General features: G+C 40.5%; 1 protein-coding gene across 1 annotated transcript; it reads right to left on the reverse strand.

Moving 5' to 3' along the window:
* Nucleotides 1-13,981: 13,981 nt before the first annotated feature.
* Nucleotides 13,982-16,665, reverse strand: LOC132481564 (melanoma antigen preferentially expressed in tumors-like). Its single transcript, XM_060086430.1, has 3 exons — nt 16,376-16,665; nt 15,319-15,645; nt 13,982-14,489 (listed from the first exon to the last, which is right to left on the reverse strand). The coding sequence occupies exons 1-3, from the start codon at nt 16,663-16,665 to the stop codon at nt 13,982-13,984; spliced, it is 1,125 nt and encodes a 374-aa protein (XP_059942413.1).
* Between the last annotated feature and the right edge of the window lie 6,659 nt (nt 16,666-23,324).

The following is a 23,324-nucleotide window of genomic DNA, read 5'->3' on the forward strand; positions in this document are numbered from 1 at the left end:
TCCAAAACCACAATTATAAGGTTTTTAAACTAAATATTGTAAAATACTTGCAATCTCATCATTTAAATTGTTTAGGCACTTCTCAACCTTGTTTACACACTAGAGTCACTTGGGAAGATTGAAAAAAATCACTAGCGCCAGCCTACACCCACAACACTTAAAACAGATTTGGGGGCAGACCCAAGCAATCACATTTTTAAAACTCTTCATGTGATTGCAGTGTGCAACCAAGGTTGAAAACCACTATGTTAAAAGGCATCAGCTTTGGGGTTATGCTTGGCAGAAGACCTTAGGAATGCCTGCCACCTCACTTTGCTGACTTTCCACTCGGTGCTCTTTTTGGGGACCTAGTGATTCCATTAGCTTACAGTGGGGATTGGTAAACTGTGGTCCACGAGCCTGTTTCTGTATGACCTGCAAGCTAAGAATGTTTTACATAGTCGAATGGTTAAAAAAATCCAAAGAAGAATCATATTTCCTGGCATGTGAAAATTACTTGAAATTCACATGTCCCTGTCCATATATAAAGTTTTATTGGAAGAGAGACATGCTGTGTCAGTGGCAGCTTTTGCTCTACAATGCAGATCTGAATAGCACCATCGGAAACTGAAAGGCCTGCAAAGCCTCATATATTTGTCATCTGGCCCTTCCAGGAAAAGTTTTTTGAGCTCTGGCTTAGAGCAATTGTCCTTAAAGCAAATGCACAGTAATAGCAGTAAATGGCTGACGGTCCCTTTGGCTAAGCCTGGGAAGAAAATTTACTGCAGTAACTTGCGACTTCACTGTAGGGTCCTTCCTCAGTAGTCCACTCATTCATCGTGTTCTGGGTCAAGTGTGGGAATTGAGTAAGGGACTACCATTTGCCATCATGATAGCTCAAGTCACCAGATCTAGCGCTTGATTTATTAATTTTAATATTCTTATATTTTATTATAAATAAATACTTATTTATATTCTATATATTTTTACACTGATCAAATGCAACTTTGGAGTATGTTCAGATATTTCAAGATCCAAGGGATCTGTTGATCAATTAGCCACCTTCAAAGATTGCTGTAGGTCAAACCAATGTGACTACCCTTCCAGCCTTGCTGCTTATTAAGGTAAACAGCACTCACCTTGAGGCAGGAGGTTAAGTGCTCCTACTGGGCCTGCAACTCCACAACCACAACATCCCCACTGAAATGAGGGGATCTCCCATCTCATCGGTGGCCTACACAAGTCAGCCACTTCAGAACACTTCGAAGATGAAGATGCCCTCCGCACTAATGTGTTTCTCAGTGCTGTGGGGAAAGGAGCCTCCTCTGAGTCCCTAACAACATATGTTTGGTGCATGGACACATTGACTTCAAAGGCATTTCATTCAAGTGACCACAGGTGACAACTCCTGCAACTGTTTCACCATTGTGTGCCATGGGACACCAATATTTCATCCTCTAATGTCAGTTGGATCCTTACCGTCGTCAGCTGCACCTAAGCCAAATAACTTTTCTCAGATTCCCACTTCCTCCAGGGCTCTTGGCTTGAACCAATTTTGGTGTCAAGGACTCTATCAATCAAAGTTCCCACTTGCCTATGCCAGCTATTCGTTCTAATAGCTATTTCATAAAAATAAGATGTTGTTAATAAAATATATTACATAGCTGACAAAAACTCTGTGAGGGCCAGAAAAGCCGGCTTGGATGCTATGCAGCCAGGGGAAGTCCACTCACGCTTTGGGACTGCTATAGCTGAAACACCACTGCTGCCTGTGTGCTAACTGACATGTATGCATTCCAGGCACTCTGCTGTGACTGCTCCATAAGAACCAGAGACCCCTCCCATCATACACAGCTAATCAAGTCACTGAGCCATACGTGGCTCCCATGTCATTCAGTTACACCTGCAATTCTCAGGATGCTGCATATGCTTGATACAACCGAGGTCCCACTTGGAATTAAGCTGTAAGGGGTTCTGCTTAATGTGTACACACACACGCACACACACACACACACACACAGACACTGGTTTCATGTCTTTAGCTTTTTGTTCACTAAAGAACAGGAAAGCATATGAGTGTTCAGGTATGTCTGAAGAGTTGCCAATGGAATCCGATTCATCGTTGATTTTATAGAACGTTATAATTTTTGCTTCTGTAAATGGTATATTCAAAATGGAAACGGGACTTTGTACTTGTCACAATTATTTTGTGTATATTTGTCTTATACTCAACAAACTTATTAATCTCTATCATTAATCTTAATTTCCTTAGCCTCTCTTGAATTTGCATGAAGGTATCTATGTTATCTTGACAGCTTTATTTTCCCTTGTACACATTTATTAATTCACATGTGTATAGATGCATATATACATTCCGGCTCACTGTACTGCCTAGTAGATGTAGTGTGATGCTAAAACAAAATGGTCATGTAAGTCATCTTTGTCTGTCTTCTGATTTTAAAGGGAATGCTTCCAACATTTCGCTATTACGTATGATGTTTGATGCAGTTTACTCTTTTTTAAATAATTGTTGTCAGTCTAAAGAAACATCTTTCAATTTATGAATTGCTGAGAATTCCTGTTATTGTCAGTTTTACTGATGACTGGTTGTTTCAATTTTTCTAGGCCTTTTTTTACTGAATAATTTTTGATAATCCTCCTTTCCTCATTCCTTTATTGCACTAATGGGCTAAATTATCTTCACAGATCTCCTAATGTTAAACCAACGTGGCATGCTTGGGGTTAAACACGACTTTGTCATCCTGTGTTTCCTGTCTTAGCCGTGGCAGGATTTAGCTTGCTATTAATTTATGTATACTTTTTGCATTTGTGTAACTATCTGAGATTGGCTAATAATTTTGCCTTCTCGTGTATTCTTTGTCAAGAATACTTTTAATAATATTAAGATTTTCTCTTTCTTTAGCATGGAAAATCATGTTTTTCTCTGGGATTTATCTGTTTTCTCTCAATTTTAAATTTATCAGCATATCTTTTCCATAACACTGTTGTATCTTTTGAATCTTTGCTGAAAGTGTGACAGCTTTTCTCATTTCAGAGTGCCTTCTCCGTGCCTTATCTCTAATTTTCTTGAGCCTTGTTGCCAGATGTATCCTTATTTTCTTATCTCTCTAAACTGTTTGCAGCTAGCATTTTGTTGTTGTTGTTGAACTCTGTCATATCTCCTATCAGTTCCGTTAATTTCTGTTCTTATTTTTATTATTTTTCCTTGACAAGAGTGGAAAGACATGAGATTAATTTTTATACATTAAATGATCCATGAACAGGCTTTGCATCTAACTCCAGGTTTTATTTTCTAAGTTTTATGTTTGAATATAATGAACACACAAATACCCAATCCATTCATCTGTTTGGAGGAGGCCCAAAGCTTTGCAATGCTGCCACTGCCACGACGTCTATTCAGTTCCACTGTTGGCACATCAGATGATTGAGGAAGAGGGAACTGGAGCACTGAAGTAATAGGCTCTCTACTCTAAGTACAGCTGACCCTGGAACAACAGGGTTTGACCTGTGTGGGTCTGCTTATATGTGCATTTTTTTTCAACAAATATATAAAACAATACACGTGTAGAACATCGTGTACAAGACAGGTATTGAAGTGGATAGCCTATCCTAACACAGTCATAAGGTGAGGGATATTTAATAAAAAATTAATGACGTGTTAGTTTTCTTAATGTTTTACAACTTTGCTTTCAAAGAATTACATACCCATTCAGTACGTCTCTCTGTCTCTCTCTGTCTCTGTCTCTCTCATAATTGGAGAAACTACGCATCAGCCTATCATCACCACAGGTATGTGCTTTTTTTAGTATAACAATGTTTCCATGCTATATTATGCATATGACTGTGATACTGTATGCCATAAAAGTTTTATAACGATTCATTCATTAGTGTATGGTCTAGGCTACCATGAAGCAATGGTATCCATCACCTAGACAACCATAAAGCAATCATATTGCTGCTTCTTCGTTATCAATGCACTAATCCCTATACCTCTAAAAAATATGAATTTTTTTTCACACTATCTTTCTACTTTTGGTGTCTAGCGTTAGTAGTACATATAACATGTACCATGTTTTGTATCATATAAGACAGTATTGATGTTGGTACTGACGGACAGATGATTCATTTTGTAAGCAGATGATGCAAACTTTCGGTATCAATAAATACAGTACAGTACTGTAAATGTACTTTCTCTTCCTTATGATGTTCTTTATAACATTTTCTTTCCTCTGGCTTAGTTTGTTGCAAGAATACACTGTATAACACATATAACACACAAAATATGTGTTAATCCACTGTTTATGTTATCGGGAAGGCTTCCAGTCAAGAGTAGGCTATTAGTAGTTACATTTTGGAGGGACTCAAAAGTTATCTGCAGAGTTTTGACTGTGCAGGGGGTCGGTGACCCCAACTCCCGCATTGTTCAGGGGTCAAGAATATATATGTATTTCATTTAAGAGAATAGCATACAATATAGAAAAGAGTATGTAAAGAACCTCGACTTTGAAAACATACCTGTCTGGATTCAAATCCTGCTCTGTCCCTTACTGCCCATGTGACTTTACACAAGTACTCAATCTCTCTGCATTTCAGTTGCATCATGCAGCAGTCAGTGTTTGCCAAGTGTTTCCATTTCTCCCCTGTTCCAGGCCCCTGGCAGAACTGCACTTCTTGCTTTATCCCCTTTGTTTGGGCGGGGCCATAAATGTGACTAGTTCTGGCTAATGGGTTTGTGTGATATGTGAAATAATTCTGGGCCACAACATATGGTTGTTGGTGTGAGACCTCCCTCCAGGCCCAAGGCCCTCTTTCCCTCAGGCACTACAATCAACAACTTTCCACATGGTGGCTGCTCTGTCAGGTTCAGTCTCCACGTCATTCCAGTAAGAAGAGATCAGATCTCTGACATCCACCATCCTGTGATGGACGTGCACCTGCCATGGACATGTAGTGGGAGTGAGGAATAAGCCAGTGAGATTTGGAGATTGTCTATGACCACAACATAGCTCAGCCTCTCCTGACTCACATATCTCATCTGCCAACTGAAATAACACCCTCTCAGGATTTTTCTGAGGGTGAAATGACTTAACTTACCTGACGAGGTTATCACAGTGCTTGACACATTATAGGGACTCAAACCATGGCAGCTTTAATTATTACATAATAATAAAAGTGTTTTGGAAAAGTGTGGGATATTTGTATAAAGTGAGAGGTATTTTTTCTGCTCATCCTGACAGGTAAGTTGTACTTTGCTTTCCAGAGGGGGGCACTATGTTTGTTGCTATAGGTAAGACTGCTTAATGATTTGCACTTATGCACTTCTCTTTGCCACCATGCTATCAGACATATGTTTAGAAACTGAAATTACCTCTGAAGACTAAAAAGTGAATAGATCTAAGCAGGAGAAAGTCTGGCTGATGTGTTATGATAAAATGCATTTCAGAGCAATAAGTAATTTCTTAAAGAGAAGAAGAAGAGATTATAATAATTATAAACCTACATTCTCTTGCTCTTAGTAAGCAATGGCACAAGGTCTTAAAGTGGTAGGAGATTTAGTGTGGACAGGTCTTCACAGAATATTTTCTGGAACACTCGTTCTTAAGATGCTCTGTGCAAAAATGTATCATCCCCGCATAAGTTGGGGAAACTATCCCTCCCTTTGACATTCATATTGCATATTACCATATTATCTAAAAAACATCCTACGGTATGGAAATTCATTTATCTGTAGTCCTGTATGTTCCACACATCTCTGAAGTAGAGTCCAATTTCGCTGTTTTTTTGTGGCCCTAGTGTTTTGCAAAACAAGCTTGGAAATGCTGAAGTGAGAGAAAACTAAAGTGGATTATTTAAGCATCATGTAATATAAATTATCACAAGTGACAATATCCTTGAGCCATGTATCAATAAGTATTTCTCCCCCATAAATGTAAACACAATTTTCCTATCTGCTCACCTTGACTCATTCAACACCACTTTCATGACGGACCAGGGCCCTGCTGCTGAGAGATGACATCCAAGTCCATGAACCCCAGCCACCCCGTCCACGGCCGCCACACCCACCCTGGCCAGGCGATCCTCCTTCTCCACTTCACTCTCTACCAGAAGCTGCTCCTGTAAGTCCAGGTTCAGGTCGCACACACCCACAGGCTTTCTCTGCCAGCTGTACAACAGTTACGCCGTAGCCAGAAGACCCCTCCCGCCCCCACTTCCATCCAACACTGTTTCTCAGGCCCTCAGCTCTTTGCTGGACCTCGGTCTGATGTTGCTTGGACGCCTCTTAAAGCCCAGATCCCTGAGTAAACTTCTAGTACCGGCGGGGGCACCTCCTACCCGAGTACCACCCACCGTGGCAGGATATTAAAGTTGGTGGAAAGGTTGGGATCTGAGCCAGAATCGCCTCAAAGTGCCCCTTCAGCCAGAGCGACCACCACAGGTCTAAAGGTCTTCTGCACCTGTGGGTCTGACTCTTCTGGAGGTTAAGCCGAGCTGCAGTTCAATAGACCCTCCCCACTCTTAAATGGCAGCCCATCCTGCACGACCATAGGTGATCACATGACGTCGGAGACCACCTGAACTACCGAACTGAGGAGCCCTCAATCTTCACGTGACTCAGGGGCCTGAGTCTCACGTGACCACATGCTGGCACATGACCATAAGATCCACTTGACCAACAGCGGTCCAGAAGCTGCAGAGCTCACATGAGTGGAAGAACCTTGGGTGCCACATGTGGTAGGAGCCACACTGTTGCCCATACATGGATCTACAGTGTTTAGTAGCCCACAACCTTCACGTGATGGTGATTGCTGAACGTGACATGTACCATGCTGGGAAGGGTACCAGACCATAGCATCCACATAACCCTAAGCAGTAGATCACATCAAGGCCTGAGGCTACCACATGCTCTAGCTAGTCAGGATCACATGAGAGAAGGAGCCACGTGACATGCAGGGTTTAGGAGTCCACCATGCTCTAGTGACTTGAAGGGCTGGATCTACCACAGGGCCATGGCGGCAACAGAGCCAAAGGGACCACATGCCCTTTGGGTTTAAGAGCCCAGGGTTCTGACCGGACAAGAAGGGCTTGGCCTGTGAGGTAACTATTGTCCACAGGAGGGCAGCATCTACATGACCCACACCCTTAGCAACCCACAGAGCTCATGTGCCTGGGAGGGCTGAGTCAGCTTTCTGACAGTAGGGTCCAATGACAGTAGGTTTCTACTTGATCTGCAAGTTTCAGGGGAACATTTCCTTTGGGAGAACAGGAGATCTGAGATTGCCCACATTCCTCATCTCCTCCATGATGTTGGTGCCTCCGAGTAACCTTCTAAGCACACAAGCTTGGGCTTTACCTACACCCACCCCTCTCTAATGTGTTAATTTCATGTGCTTTTTTCCCCCCATAGCACATGAAATTTAACACGTTAGCAAATTAACACATAACGATGAAATAAGTCTTCCCCAAAACCACAGTCCTGGGCATGCTGTAGAAACTACTGTTAAGAGCCTAAGCAGTGGGTACAGGTAAGAGCTGTTGACTTAAGTTTCATGCAGATCTAAAGGAAATTAAAGCAAATCTAATGAGTTGTAGTTTTTAATTTCGGAGGAAAAGTGTATAGTGATGACTTCGGGCCACGCACTCTAGAAGGATAACTCATTTAAGAGAGGTAACTCTATAGATTACGTACTGTTACCGAACTTTACAGATGCGAACACTGAAGTCCAGAGGTATTAAATCAATCACTTGACTAAGAGGTCACGGATATTGCAGTTGGCACACCAAGAGTGGCCCACACGCCGTCTGGCTCCAGACTCTGTGTTCTGCTCACCCACCAGGTTCCTCACCGGAAGGTAACATTGGGCTCAGCTTTACTAATTCACAAAATCTGGGAAATCAGCCCAAATTACTGAAAAGTTGAGATCATGAGAGATCTCTTTGGGATGCCATGCTAATTAGACACAGTCAAATTTGAGTCTATTTCATGGCCTCTATTTAAGGTTTGTGTATAGATATAAACGTATATCTAATATGTGAATAGTGTATGTGAGTGGTTTATGAATTGCTTGATGATAGCTGAAAACATTTCCTTCTTTTAAATAAACACTGAAAAGTAGATATCATAAAGTTTAGTCACCATACTCCCCGCGCCTGAATTAAAAAAGTTACAAATGAGCAGAATCTGAATTCATTAGATTTTACAGTGTATATTCTGTCTGTGTCTCCCCAGAAAGAACAGAGAAAGGAGTAGGAGAATATATATTGTAGGGGTTTTTGTATTGCAAATCCAGAAACACCTATTTTGCTGATTTGTGTGGGAAACTGCAGGATCATCAGTTTGTCCAAAATAAGTGTGATCTGATCTTTCTGGTTTGTTGGCTTTGGTAAACAATGTTATACATTGTTCGGATTATTTTTCTAGGTTCCTGCAATGTGGCATGGCTGCATAAATGAGCTGAAGAAAATGCAACAGATCAAATTTTCCACTGTGGTTAAAGTTGAGGTATTTAGAAAAGACAAGAGACTCTGTGGTTCTAGGCCTACTGAAAAATGTCCTAGTTTGGGGTATAGAATAGTAAGAGAAAACTGTTATTCGTGCAGGTCACTGTGTCTCATGTAACTGTGGAGAAGTATTTGTGGAACACATAAATTCAGGAGACAAAAAAGGAGGCATATCTTTATTTAAAATAGAGCCTATTATGAAACTTTATGCTGGATTTAGGAAATATCTCCATGTAGTCATAGGAAGGAATCTGACACGAAGACTTGATATAGTTGTTATAATTAGATACAGATGAGCAGATCAACAGTGCAAGATGCAGAACAATTTTATCGAGCCTAACTATGCTCACCTGATGGTGACTGGGGTCAACTTTTTTGACCAAAAGACCAATTCTGGCCTCCTCATTATCCCTCTTACGTCAGATTTTGCTCCTGTCAGACCTGATAACTCAAATCAATCATTTTTTCTCTGAGATGATGATCAGTAGTTCCTCAGGACCTTTTAAAAACATTTAGTTACATCAGTGGGGCCCTGTCACCACCCTCTACTATATATCAAGTGGGCAGGGAAGAAACTCTATGGTTAAACACCTGTGTATCTGGAGTCCAGTTTAGGCATTACATTTATCAGGTACTGTGTTTAGGCAGCATGATAAACCATTTCTCTTGCATGTGATTTGGCAGGATTTCATGGGAACAAAATTTCCTTCTTTTATCTTTTTTGTTTTGAGGTGGCCACATTGGAAGTTGGTGCCAGTGGTTTTAGAAGGAGGAGTGGCTTTCTGTAACACAGAGAAGTGGGAAAGGGGAGCAAGAGAACAGTTGTGATGCTGTTTCCCTAAAGGTAAATACTCAAATTCTTCTGGTTCTAACACACTTATGTACAACTGAACTAGATGTCCTATGTGACTTTATTGTCAGAAAGCAAAGTTGACTTACCTAGAAACAGTACACAGGAGATAGCATCAGATGGGGCTGTATCATTATGCAAGTTGCATTCAGAACCTGTTTTTCTTTGTTCCTTTGTGAAATTCGTTAAGATATATGGAAGTAAGTTTACTGTCAGTGTTTTTTTTTTTAACTTCTTTATTGGAGCACAATTGCTTTACAATGGTTTGCCAGCCTCCGCCCTACAAGAAAGTGAACCAGCCACATATACACACGTTCCCATATCTCCTCCCTCTTGCATTTCCCTCCCTCCCACTCTCCCTATCCCACACCTCCAGGCGGTCACAAAGCACGGAGCGGATCTCCCTGTGCTATGCAGCTGCTTCCTACTTTCTATCTCTTTTACGTTTGGTAGTGTATATATGTCCATGCCACTCTCTCACTTTGTCACAGCTTATCCTTCCCCCTCCCCATATCTTCAAGTCCATTCTCTAGTAGGTCTGTGTCTTTATTCCCATCTTACCACTAGGTCCTTCACGACCTTTTTTTTTTCCCTTAGATTCCATATATATGTGTTAGCATACGGTATTTGTTTTTCTCTTTCTGACTTACTTCACACTGTATGACAGACTCTAGGTCCATCCACCTCGAAAGGAGAGAAACGGTTGCAGTTACTGTCCTGTGGCGAAGAGTTGAATATCCCTCCCCACCAACCATCACGATGTAAAATTCAACAGCCCTAGTTTGAATATAGTAGTTCGAAAAGAGTCTCATCCTGTGAGGATTACCATGTCATGGAAATAGGAAATTATATCCGCAATTAAAATTTATTCCGGGCAAAGGATGGAGAGAAGTGAGAAGATACGTATTCTGTACTGGGTGTTTAATCATGAGCTGTGTCGTTTGTCATGATATGACTCTCCAGTACAATTTGGAAACCCCTTCCACGTAAAAACAATTGAAAATAAAATTGTGGTTCATAGATTTTCATAGTACTAGTCGAGAATGAACTTTTTCCTGGGCTGCTTCTTTTTATCCAGTCAAACATTTTCCCATTCAGAACATAATTCTAGAGTGTGACGTCAGGAAATTGGCAGAATAGGAGTCTCCAAATAAACATTTTGCCTAATCAGTCATGGGCCAGTGTGTTTTTGTGGGGGCCTCAGTATCCAGTGATGAAGCCCCAACACCCTGATCCATTAAAAAGCAATCCAAGGACAGACACGTTGAAAAGAGTAGGAAGAACAGCTTCACCCTACCAATATCAAACTTCCCCCAAGGCTACACATATCAATGCCTCGATAGATGCACTAGGCCTGCAATTCCTCCCATGGGGGTTAGTGAGAGTGTGGTGAGCACCTGAATACCCAGTGGTGCTAGCCACTGCCCAGGAATCTCACTGCTGTCTTGCCAAAACTCAGAACCCAGAGGCGAGGAGCATGGCTGAATAGTCTTGGGATAGCAAGGAGAAGGGGAAAGAGCAAGGGCTCACAGCAAACAGGGCACCAAGCTCAACAAAGGGCTGCAGTTCTTCTAACTGCCTCACAGACTGTACCCTACAAACCTCATAGGTCCCATCATGTACAGAAGCCTGAATTTGCCCACGAGCATATCCAGCACTCCATGTTCCTGTCCCCCTGAGAACCGGCATTTCATGGACACCCCTGCACAAGGTGCGCTCATGCCTCAAAAGATCATGCACATGTGCATAAAGAGAACTGGCACCACTCTGCTGGATGGTGAGAACAGACATACCTTAAAAACTTCAGGGTACCAAAATGGGGAAAATAAACAGGAGGCCGTCTGTCAGCATGTGTCCTGGCTTTGTGCAATTGAGAAAAGGCATGTATCATCCAAACACTTCCTTCCCAAGATGGAACAAGAGGGGCAGAGTAGGTGAATCCACAGAAGAGGCCTCAGAGACCCCCCAGTATCCCTAGCTTGGCTGAGTGGTGCAGGAGTTTACAAAAAAAAACTTTGTTTGTGATATTTTATTATTAGTGTATAGAAATGCAACAAATTCCTGTATGTTAATCTTGGATCCTGAAAGTTTGCTGAATTCATTCATTAGTTCTAATAGTTTTGGGCTGGAGGCTTTAGAACTTTCTATACAAAGTATGTCATCTGCATAGAGTAATGGTTTTACATTTTCCCTTGCAGTGTGGGTACCTTTTATATCTTTTGTCGTCTGATTGCTGTGGTTAGGACTTCCAATACTATGTTAAATATAACTGGTGAGAGTGGGAATCCTTGCCTTACTCCTGAATTGAGTGGAAAGTCTTTCAGCTTTTTGCCATTCACTATGATGTTGGCTGTGGGTTTATCGTAAATGCCCTTATCTTGTTGCAACATGTTCCCTCTATACACACTTTGTTGAGAGTTGTTGTCATGAATGGATGTTCAACTGTGTCAAATGTTTTCCTGCGTCTATTGAGATAATCATGTGATTTTTATCTTTCATTTTGTTGCTGTGGTGTCTCACACTGATTGATTTGCAAATGTTGAATCATCCTTGTGACCCTGGAATAAATCCTAAGTGATTTATGGTGTATGGTCCTTTTGATGTATTGTTGGATTTGTTTCGCTAATATTTTGTCCAGGACCTTTTCATTTATATTCATAAAAGATATTGCCCTCTCATTTCCTTTTTCTGTAGTGTCTTTGTCTGGCTTTTGTGTCAGGGTACTGGTGGCCTTGTTGCATTCTTATTTTATGATGTCTTTGAAATGCCATGTGTTATCATTTCAACAAAGCAACAACATATACAATTCATTTAACATGTTTGTCTTTCTAAGTCAGAAATGCAGTAGCAAACTGGAGGTAAGAACAAGTTATTAACTATTTTTATTAAGTATTAATTAAATTTTACATCATTTTCTCTGTTTTTGAAATGCAGTTTATCACTTCAACATGTAAGCAACAAGAAAAAATAATTGTAAAAAATCTTTTACTGAGTCTTTAAAATGTGTGTGTTATCATTTCAACAAGGAAACAATGTAAACATCATTCATTACTTTTACATTCTTGTTTCTTACTAGGTCTTTAAAGTGCAATCTGTTTTCATTTCAACAAGGAAAATGCAATCTGTTTTCATTTCAACCAGGAAACACTATACACAAAATACTAATTATTTTTCCATTCTTTTCTGTTATCAGATCTTTGACATTTTCTATGTTACCATTTCAACATACAAACAGTAGGAACAACCTATTAATTAACTTTATTTTCTATCAATTAGTCTTTGGAATGCAATGTTTTATCATGTTGACATATAAACATATAAACAGGTAATTATAACATTTTTCTTGCTAAGTCTTTGAAATAAAATGCTATCATTTTAACACGTAAGGATATAAAGAATTTAATTTACATTCTTTTACCTTTACTGTCTTTGATATGCAGTATGTTATCATTTCAACATGTAAACAATACATGTAAATTAGCAATTAGTTATTCTACATCCTTAGTTTCTTGCTAACTCTTGGATAAACAGTGTGCGTTCAACACCTAGTGTACATCACATTTGAGAGTAGCCAGATTTCTAGAGTTCAGAAGCCACATATGGTTAGTGTGCACCATACTGAACAGTGCAACTCTAGTGGAAGAGCAGAGGGAGCAAATACATATGCAACAATGTGTACCATGAAGGAAATTCACATGGTACCTTAAGAAAAAGCAGTAGAAGAATAAATCTACTTAAATGGGGAAGTAAGAGAAAACTTATCTGAGGAGGTAATATTTAAGCCATGACCTGAGGCCTGAGAAGCTATCCAACAGCATTAAAAAGCCAATATTATTTGAGCAGACTATGTAAGGGGAAAAAGTGAAAAAAATACTATGTTGTGAGGGAATAAGTAATTTCCCAAGTCCTCTAAGAAAGAGTAGAGAAACTGATAAATCATAGGAATGTCTACACTCTGAGTGAGATCAGGGACTTTATCTTTCTTAGCACCTGGAAAAGTACCTAAATCATAACAGATGCTTGGTGAATGTGTGTGGAATAAGGAATAACGGAGCCAGGGATCTGAGAACTGGGAAATCAGGCAGCAATATGCTGATGAAGATACCAGTAGGTAGTGGGCATAGTTTGTTTGTTTCCTTTTATTTGCTTATAGTTTCTCATAAGCCACCTGAGGTAATCAGAAACACAAGAAGACTGCAGGTCCCTAGAGGGTAAAATTATTCAAAAACTACCACCTCTAGGAAGAGTTTCAATTGATCTGACTTGTGTCAAGTGCCCAAAATGGATAAGTGAACCAGTCAGTGTGGATAAGGAATTGACGTACCATGACTGGGTCAGCTTACATCACATACCCAGCACTGTGGTTAGTAACCAGAAGATGTAGAGGGCAGTGGGCAAGAGACCCAGTGGACCTTTCAAATTCCTCTATTTCCTTTTTAAAGTTCCTCTTTTATACAGATCAGTTTACCTATCCACTGTTCCTAACCCAGTTTCCTAGAACATTAGAACTTTACATATGTGTCTCTACAAACTTGGGTTTCAGGCAAAAAAAAAAAAAAAAGAAAAGAAAAAAGTGAACGCTTTAATGGCCACACATCAGTGTTGAAACACCTCCTTGTACTGTGGAAATCACTATGAACAAGTGGCCCAATTCATGTCGTCCCGCTGTGCCCCGTGCAGCATCGCCTCCAACTGAGCCTGAACTTCAGCAAGTTTCTGTCGGTCCAAACTGTCATGAAAATTCCCTTCCTCGTAGCAATGGAGAGGGGCAGGATAAATCACATACTTCAGCTTCATCAAGGATGTCAGGTGCTGCAGAAGGCTCTTGAACACGGGCATCATAATGGGATTGAAGGCAAAGCTAAGGACACGGATGTGGGTACAGTGGCTCAGGGCTGGGAGGATGGCAGACAGAGTAGAATCAATCATACAATTGTTTATCTCCAGATGTTGCAAGATGCTTGAGACCTTCTCCAGCAGAGCCTGGAAGGGCTCATAAACTTCTGAGAAGATCTTGTTGTTACTGAGACTCAGTTCCTTTAGGTAGGTGGCCTGAGAGCTCTCGGACAGGACAGTGATGTCTCTGTTAGAAAGGCTACAGTAAGGTAGATACAGTGTATCCAACTGACGTGGCACAACTCTATAGAGAGAAAACAGTAAGGTTATTTCAAAGAATGAGGGCAATGAGCCCCAAATTATAGGTACCTAAGGCTCTAGAATAAAGTACTGTGTTCAAGGTTTGCAATAGGTGGTTAACAATGTGGACTTTGGGATCAGACTTTATAGATTTGTGACCTTGAGAAAGTTACTTTGCAACTCTGAGGTACAGGGATTTAATCTTGAAAATGTGCACGGTAGTAATTATTATAAAGAACTGCAGGAAAGATTAAGTGAAGAAATTGCATGCACTTAGTATATACGACATAATCAGTGTTGCATCTGATTCACTTATTTGGCGAGGATGGGTCTGGGAAAGCAGCCAACTGAGGGGTTCCCTTGACTAGTTCCCAGATGACAAGCTCTCCATTCAGGGTCTAAGGCTTGGGGGAAATACAGGAGCAAAATTATCTGGCAGTGTTAACTATTGGGGCCCATCCATGGGCATGTGAATTAGTCCTATAGCTTAATGTTTCTCCATCTGAATGCCTCCCCTTCCTCTCCAGAGAGCTGTAAAGTCCAATAGGAGAAGGACTGAGTCTTTTTCACCAACATATTTACAGACTTATTATAGTGTCTGCCCAGGGTCACTGAATGAATGAATGTATGAGCACAGCTTCCTTTTCTAACCTCATCTGCTGCTCACCATAAGGTATCCCTCTCTCCCCTGGCTAGGTTCAAAGTCCCAGCAGTGCCTACGCTGAGGCAGAAAGAGAAATGTGTTACAAGGATCTTAGGAAGATCCAAGCATGGTCTCTTCTGTCTTAACAATGAGGTGTTCAAGAAACACAGGTTCCTCCCCTTCCCCTCACCTGAGCAGTTTGTGCAGTTGATTTGTGAGGCAGACGAAAGGCAAGCTGAGCTCCTGGAGGTTGTCCAGCTGCCCAAGGCAGAGGGGAATAGATATGAAATTCCTTCTCTTATAAGAGTTAAAGGGGATGTTACACAGAGTAAGGCTGTTCAGGTGGATCACCCGAGCCAAAAGGGTGAGGACTTCACTCAGATCAGCCTGATCCATTTCCAGGTGATCAATGCACCCCAGATCAAGAAACTGCAGGATACTTCTGTGGCCAGACATTCTATTGATTTGCAAATCTCTGCAGCAGACATGCAAGGACCCAAAGTTCTGCTGAATTTTACTACAAAGGAAAGAGAGGAATTGCTCTGTTCTCAAGGTACTATTGAGGGAAATATCCACTAGTAATTCCATGGGTTCCTGAGCTGACTGAGTCTCAGACCCGGAATTACCAATCCCGAGGCACCTGACACTATGCTGAGCTTCTTCTATCTTAAGGATAGAGTGCTGAGAGTATTTGCATGACTTAAAACAGAAAGGGAATGTGGTCCGAATCTCAGAGCATATTGTCTTACAGTCCGGGTCATGCCTTAAATCTAGGATCCTCAGTCTGGGCCCCCTCTAAGGAAAGGAAGAGAAAGAACACATGAGAGATAGTTGATTTTAATATAACCCAGCAAGATCAATGATGAGAAGCAGGGACGGAGCACTTTAACCCTGGTTTTCACTTCATTGCCATTCACCAAGAAGTTCTTTCCACACAAATGCAGCGTCTTTCATCCTTTCCCCACCCCCTCCTTCACCTCCAGGCTTTCCCTGTCTCAATGCCCATATTCCACTTGTGTGTAATCACACTCAAATCCATTCATAGTATCCTCAAGCACCTTTATTCTATAATCAACTGTATAAGGCAATAGAGTCCCGAAGGTGACCCCAAGTGCTGACTGACAGCTCTGCAAAGACTGCAGTGTTCACCATTGGCTACTGTTGGGAGATGGTTAGGTATTCCCTTGCCCCAGGCTACAGCATACCCTCCTGCTGACTCCCTGTGTCTCCACTCGTCATAGTCTTACCAAGAGGTTGAGTTCTGGGCAGGGTGGATCTGCAGACCATCAGTCATGGCTTCCAAGATGTCATAGTATGACTCCCGTGTGTTCAATGACCCAATGTGGAGACAGCAAAAAGGCCAAACCCTCACCATTGCCTTTAGTATCGTCTTATGCCCACCCAAGAAGGCAGCGTTGAACAATGGAACAAAGAGGTCTCTTGGGATTTCGCCCAGGGCATGGATAGCTACAGGCTCATTATTCAGCACACTCTTTGCAGCAAGCTCAAGGAGGGTGACTGTGGTCTTTTGGTCCATCTTCAAAAACCTGCTTCAGAGTGGAGAATATTGAGAAATCCTGAGAAGATATCTATAGTCACTTGTTTGCTTCCAGGGTTAGCTATGGACAAAATACTTATTGAATAAGTATGTGGTCAATCATAGGGCCAATTCAAGTGACCACTACTATAGGAATAGAATGAAAATGGACTTTTGTGTAATTTAATTATATATGTGTACACACATGCACACGCGCCCACACACACACACATATTTACATGAGATAAAATGCCATTAGAAATCAGAGGTAAGTTAGCAGAAGACAATGCTTACCACCTAGCTGACTTTGTCAAATTATTTCCTCTTGAGGAGCTTCAAGATGAAGGAAGAGTAAGACATGGAGATCACCTTCCTCCCCACAAATACATCAGAAATACGTGTACATGTGGAACAACTCCTACAGAACACTTACTGAACACTGGCAGAAGTCCTCAGACCTCCCAAAAGGCAAGAAACTCCCCAAGGGCCTGGTTAGGTAAAAGAAAAAAGAAAAAAACAGAGACAAAAGAATAGAGACAGGACTTTCACCAGTGGGAGGGAGCTGTGAAGGAGGAAAGGTTACCACACACTAGGAAGCCCCTTCATGAGCAGAGACTGCTGGTGGTGAGGGTGGGAGTTTTGGATCCATGGAGGAGAGTGCAGCAACAGGGGTGCAGAGGAAAAAGCGGAGAGGTTCCAGCTCAGGGGTTTGGTGCCGACCAGCACTCACCAGCTTGAGAGGCTTGTCTGCTCACCCGCCGGGGTGGGCGGGGGCTGGGAGCTGAGGCTCAGGCTTCGGAGTTCAGATCCCAGGGAGAGGACTGGGGGTGGCTGCATGAACACAGCCTGAAGGGGTATTGTGTTCCACGGCTAGCTGAGAGGGACTCAGGGAAAATGTCTGGAGTTGCCGAAAAGACAAGAGATTTTTACTTGACTCATTGTTTCCTGCTGCTCAAGGAGAGGGGTTTTGGAGCGCTGCTTAAAGGAGCTCCAGAGAAGGGGGCGAGGAAATAGTTAATCAAGTCCAGGAAGCACACAGAGTCCCATACAGGATAAACCCAAGGAGAAAAACACCAAGACACATATTAATCAAACTATCAGTTATTAAACACAAAGAACATATATAAAAAGCAGCAAGGGGAAAACAAAAAGTAACAGATAAAGGAATCGCCATAAGATAAACAGCTGATCTTCCCGCAGAAACTCTGCAAGCTAGAAGGGAGTGGCAGGACATATTTAAAGTGATGAAAGAGAAAAACCTACAACCAAAATTACTCTACCCAACAAGGATCTCATTCAGTTTTGAAGGAGAAATTAAAAGATTTACACACAAGCAAAAGCTAAGAGAATTCATCACCACCAAACCAGCTTTACAACAAATGCTAAAGGAACTTCCCTAGGCAAGAAACACAAGAGAAGGAAAAGACCTACAATACAGGAAAACAAAACAATTAACAAAATGGTAACAGGACCATACATATCTATAATTACCTTAAATGTAAATGGATTAAATGCTCCAACCAAAAGACACAGATTGGCTGAATGGATACAAAAAGAAGACCCATATATATGCTGTCTATAAGAGACCCACTTCAGACCTAGGGACACATACAGACTGAAAGTGAGGGGGTGGAAAGAGATATTCCATGCAAATGTAAATCAGAAGAAAGCTAGAGTAGCAATTCTCATATCAGAAAAAATGGACTTTGAAACAAAGACTATTACAAGAGACAAAGAAGGACACTACATAATGATCAAGGCATCAATCCAAGAAGAAGATATAACAATTGTAAATATTTACACACCCAACATAGGAGCACCTCACTACATAAGGAAAATACTAACAGCCATAAAAGGGGAAATCAACAGTAACACAACCATAGTAGGGGACTTTAACACCCCACTTTCACCAATGGATAGATCATCCAAAATGAAAATAAATAAGGAAACACAAGATTTAATTGATACATTAAACAAGATGGACTTAACTGATATTTATAGGATATCCCATCCTAAAACAACAGAATACACATTCTTCTCAAGTGCTCATGGAACGTTCTCCAAGAGAGATCATATCTTGGGTAACAAATAAAGCCTTGGTAAATTTAAGAAATTTAAATCGTATCAAGTATCTTATGCGACCACAACGCTATGAGACTAGATATCAATTACAGAAAAAAATCTGTAAAAAATACAAACACATGGAGGCTAAACAATACACTATGAAACAACCAAGAGATCACGGAAAAAATCAAAGAGGAAATCACAAAATAGCTAGAAACAAATGACAATGAAAACACGACGACCCAAACCTATAGGATGCAGCATAAGCAGTTCTAGGAGGGAAACTTATAGAAATACAATCCTACCTCAAGAAACAAGAAACATCTCAAATAAACAACCTAACCTTACACATAAAGCAATTAGAGAAAGAAGAAGAAGAACAACAACAAAAAACCCCACATTTAGCAGAAGGAAAGAAATCATAAAGATCAGATCAGAAATAAATGAAAAAGAAATGAAGGAAACAATAGCAAAGATCAATCAAACTAAAAGCTGGTTCTTTGAGAAGATAAACAAAATTGACAAACCATTAGCCAGACTCATCAAGAAAAAAAGGGAGAAGACTCAAATCAATAGAATTAGAAATGAAAAAGGAGAAGTAACAACTGACACTGCAGAAAGACAAAAGAACATGAGAGATTAGTACAAGAAAGTCTATGCCAATAAAATGGACAACCTGGAAGAAATGGACAAATTCTTAGAAATGCACAACCTGCCAAGACTGATCAGGAAGAAATAGAAAATATGAATAGACCAATCACAAGCACTGAAATTGAAACTGTGATTAAAAATCTTCCAACAAACAAAAACCCAGGACCAGATGGCTTCACAGGTGAATTCTAACGGACATTTAGAGAAGCTAACACCTATCCTTCTCAAACTCTTCCAAAATTTAGCAGCCAGAGGAAAACTCCGACACTCATTCTATGAGGCCACCATCACTCTGATACTAAAACCAGACAAAGATGGCACAGCGAAAGAAAACTACAGGCCAATATCACTGATGAACATAAATGAAAAATCCTCAAAAAAATCCTAGCAAACAGAATCCAACAACACATTAAAAGGATCATACATTATGACGAAGTGGGGATTATCCCAGGAATGCAAGGATTTTTCAGTATATGCAAATTAATCAACGTGATACACCATATTAAAAAACTGAAGGAGAAAACCCATATGATCATCTCAATAGATTCAGAGAAAGCTTTCGACAAAATTCAACACCCATTTATGATAAAAACCCTTCAGAAAGTAGGCATAGAGGGAAACTTCCTCAACATAATAAAGGCCATACATGACAAATCCACAGCCAACATCATCCTCAATGGTGAAAAACTGAAAGCATTTCCACTAAGATCAGGAACAAGACAAGGTTGCCCACTCACACCACTATTATTCAACATAGTTTTGGAAGTTTTAGCCACAGCAATCAGAGAAGAAAAAGAAATAAAAGGAATCCAAATTGGAAAAGAAGAAGTAAAATTGTCACTGTTTGCAGATGACATGATACTATACATAGAGAATCCTAAAGATGCTACCAGAAAACTACTAGAGCTAATCAATGAATTCGGTAAAGTAGCAGGATACAAAATGAATGCACAGAAACCTCTGGCATTCCTGTACACTAATGATGAAAAATCTGAAAGAGAAATTAATGAAACACTCCTATTTACTACTGCCACAAAAAGAATAAAATATCTAGGAATAAACCTACCTAAAGAGACAAAAGACCTGTATGAAAAAATTTATAAGACACTGATGAAAGGAATTAAAGATGATACGAATAGATGGAGAGATATACCACGTACTTGGATTGGAAGAATCAACATTGTGAAAATGATTCTACTACACAAAACAACCTACAGATTCAATGCAATCCCTATCAAACAACCACTGGCATTTTTCACAGAACTAGAACAAAAAGTTTCACAATTTGTATGGAAACACAAAAGACCCCAAATAGCCAAAGCAATCTTGAGAACGAAAAGTGGAGCTGGGGGAATCAGGCTCCCTGACTTCAGACTTTACTACAAAGCTACAGTAATGAAAACAGCATGGCACTGGCACAAAAACAGGAATAGAGATCAATGGAACAGGATAGAAAGCCCAGAGATAAACCCATGCACATATGGTCACCTTATCTTTGATAAAGGAGGCAGGAATATACAGTGGAGAAAAGACAGCCTCTTCAATAAGTGGTGCTGTGAAAAAGACAGCCTCCTCAATAAGTGGTGCTGGGAAAACTGAACAGGGACATATAAATGTATGAAATTAGAACGCTCCCTAACACCATACACAAAAATGGACTCTAAATGGATTAAAGACTTAAATATAAGTCCAGGCACTATAAAACCCTTGGAGGAAAACAGGCAGAATGCTCTATGACATAAATCACAGCAAGATCCTTTTTGATCCACCTCCTAGAGAAATGGAAATAAAAACAAAAATAAAGGAACGGGACCTAATGAAACTTAAAAGCTTTTGCACAGCAAAGGAAAGAAGATCAAAAGACATCCCTCAGAATGGGACAAAATATTTGCAAATGAAGCAACTGACAAAGGATTAATCTCCAAAATTTACAAGCAGCTCATGCAGCTCAATAACAACAACAACAAAAAACAATCCAATGCAAAAATGGGCAGAAGACCTCAACAGACATTTCTCCAAAGAAGATATACAGATTGCCAACAAACACATGAAAGAATGTTCAACATCATTAATCATTAGAGAAATGCAAATCAAAACTAAAATGAGATATCATCTCACACCGGGCAGAATGGCCATCATCAAAAAATCTACAAACAAAAATGCTAGAGAGGGGGTGGAGAAAAGTGAACACTCTTTCACTGTCGGTGGAAATGTAAAATGATACAGACCCTATGGAGAACAGTATGAAGGTTCCTTAAAAAGCTAAAAATAGAACTATGATGTGATACAGCAATCCCACTACTGGGCATATACCCCGAGAAAACCATAATTCAAAAAGAGTCATGTACCAAAATGTTCATTGCAGCTCTATTTACAATAGCCAGGACATGGAAGCAACCAAAGTGTCCATCAACTGATGAATGGATAAAGAAGATGTGGCACATATATACAATGGAATATTACTCAGTCATAAAAATGAATGAAATTGAGTTATTTGTAGTGAGTGGATGGACCTAGAGTCTCTCATACAGAGTGAAGTCAGAAAGAGAAAAACAAACACCGTATGCTAACACAAATATATATGGAATCTAAGAAAAAAATAGGTCATGAAGTACCTAGGGGTAAGACAGGAATAAAGCACAGGCCTACTAGAGCATGCAGTTGAGGATATGGTGAGGGGGATGTGTAAGCTGTGACAAAGTGAGAGAATGGCATGGACATATATACACTACCAAACATAAAAGAGATAGCTAGTGGGAAGCAGCTGCGTAGCAGAGGGAGATCAGCTAGGTGGTCTCTGACCCACTGGTGGGGTGGGATAGGGAGGGTGGGAGGGAGGGAGATGCAAGAGGGCAGAGATATGGGAACATATGTATATGTATAACTGATTCACTTTGTTATAAAGCAGAAAATAACACAGCATTGTAAAGCAATTATACTCCAATAAAGATGTTAAAATAAATAAATAAATAAAGGAGTGAATAAAGAAAGAAAGAAAGAAAGAAAGAAAGAGGGGCACAACGAGATTTGACACACACAGAAAAGGAAATGGCAATGTGACCACACAGGCAGAGGTTGGAGTGATGTGACCACAAGCCAAAGGATGCTGGCAGCCAAGAAGCTGGAAGAAGCAAGAATGGATTCTCTCCTGGAGCTTCCAGAAGGAGAACAGCCCTGCCCCCACCTTGATTTCAGCTCAGTGATATTGATTTCAGACTTGGCTTCCCGAACTCCAGAAGAATAAATTTCTTCCATTTTAAGCCACCAAAAAAATAAATTAAATAAATAAATAAAATAGCAAAAGATAAAAGAAAGAAAAAGAAAATGGTCGGAAGAACTTAGGGGTAAGACGGGAATAAAGATGCAGACCTATTAGAGGCTGGACTTGAGGATACGGGGATAGGGAAGGGTGAGCTGGGACAAAGTGAGAGAGTGTCATGGACATATACACAATACCAAACGTAAAATAGATCGCTAGTGAGAAGCAGCCACATAGCACAGGGAGATCACCTCGGTGCTTTCTGGCCACCTAGAGGGGAGGGATAGGGAGGGTGGGAGGGAGGGAGATGCAAGAGGGAAGAGATATGGGGACATATGTGTATGTATAACTGATTCATTTTGTTATAAGGCAGAAACTGACACACCATTGTAAAGCAAATACATTCTAATAAAGATGTTAAAAAAATGTTTTCTCCAAAAAGGATACAAACCAATAAGAAGGAAAATGTACATCTACACAAAAGCCACACCCTCATCATTATTTTAAAATGGAGAAGGCCAAAAATTCAAAACAATTGTGAGTAAAAAAAGAAAAATCATGAATTCTGGCATAAGATTTGTCACACTCCCATTACTAGGCTTTGTGGAAAGCAAAAAGACAGACAAAGAAATGCTGCCAAGAAAGAGGAAAGAAGGTGGAAACGGGCTGAAAGCTGGTCTAAAAC

Source organism: Mesoplodon densirostris, chromosome X (genome assembly GCF_025265405.1).
Source record: "Mesoplodon densirostris isolate mMesDen1 chromosome X, mMesDen1 primary haplotype, whole genome shotgun sequence".
Classification (NCBI taxonomy): domain Eukaryota; kingdom Metazoa; phylum Chordata; class Mammalia; order Artiodactyla; family Ziphiidae; genus Mesoplodon; species Mesoplodon densirostris.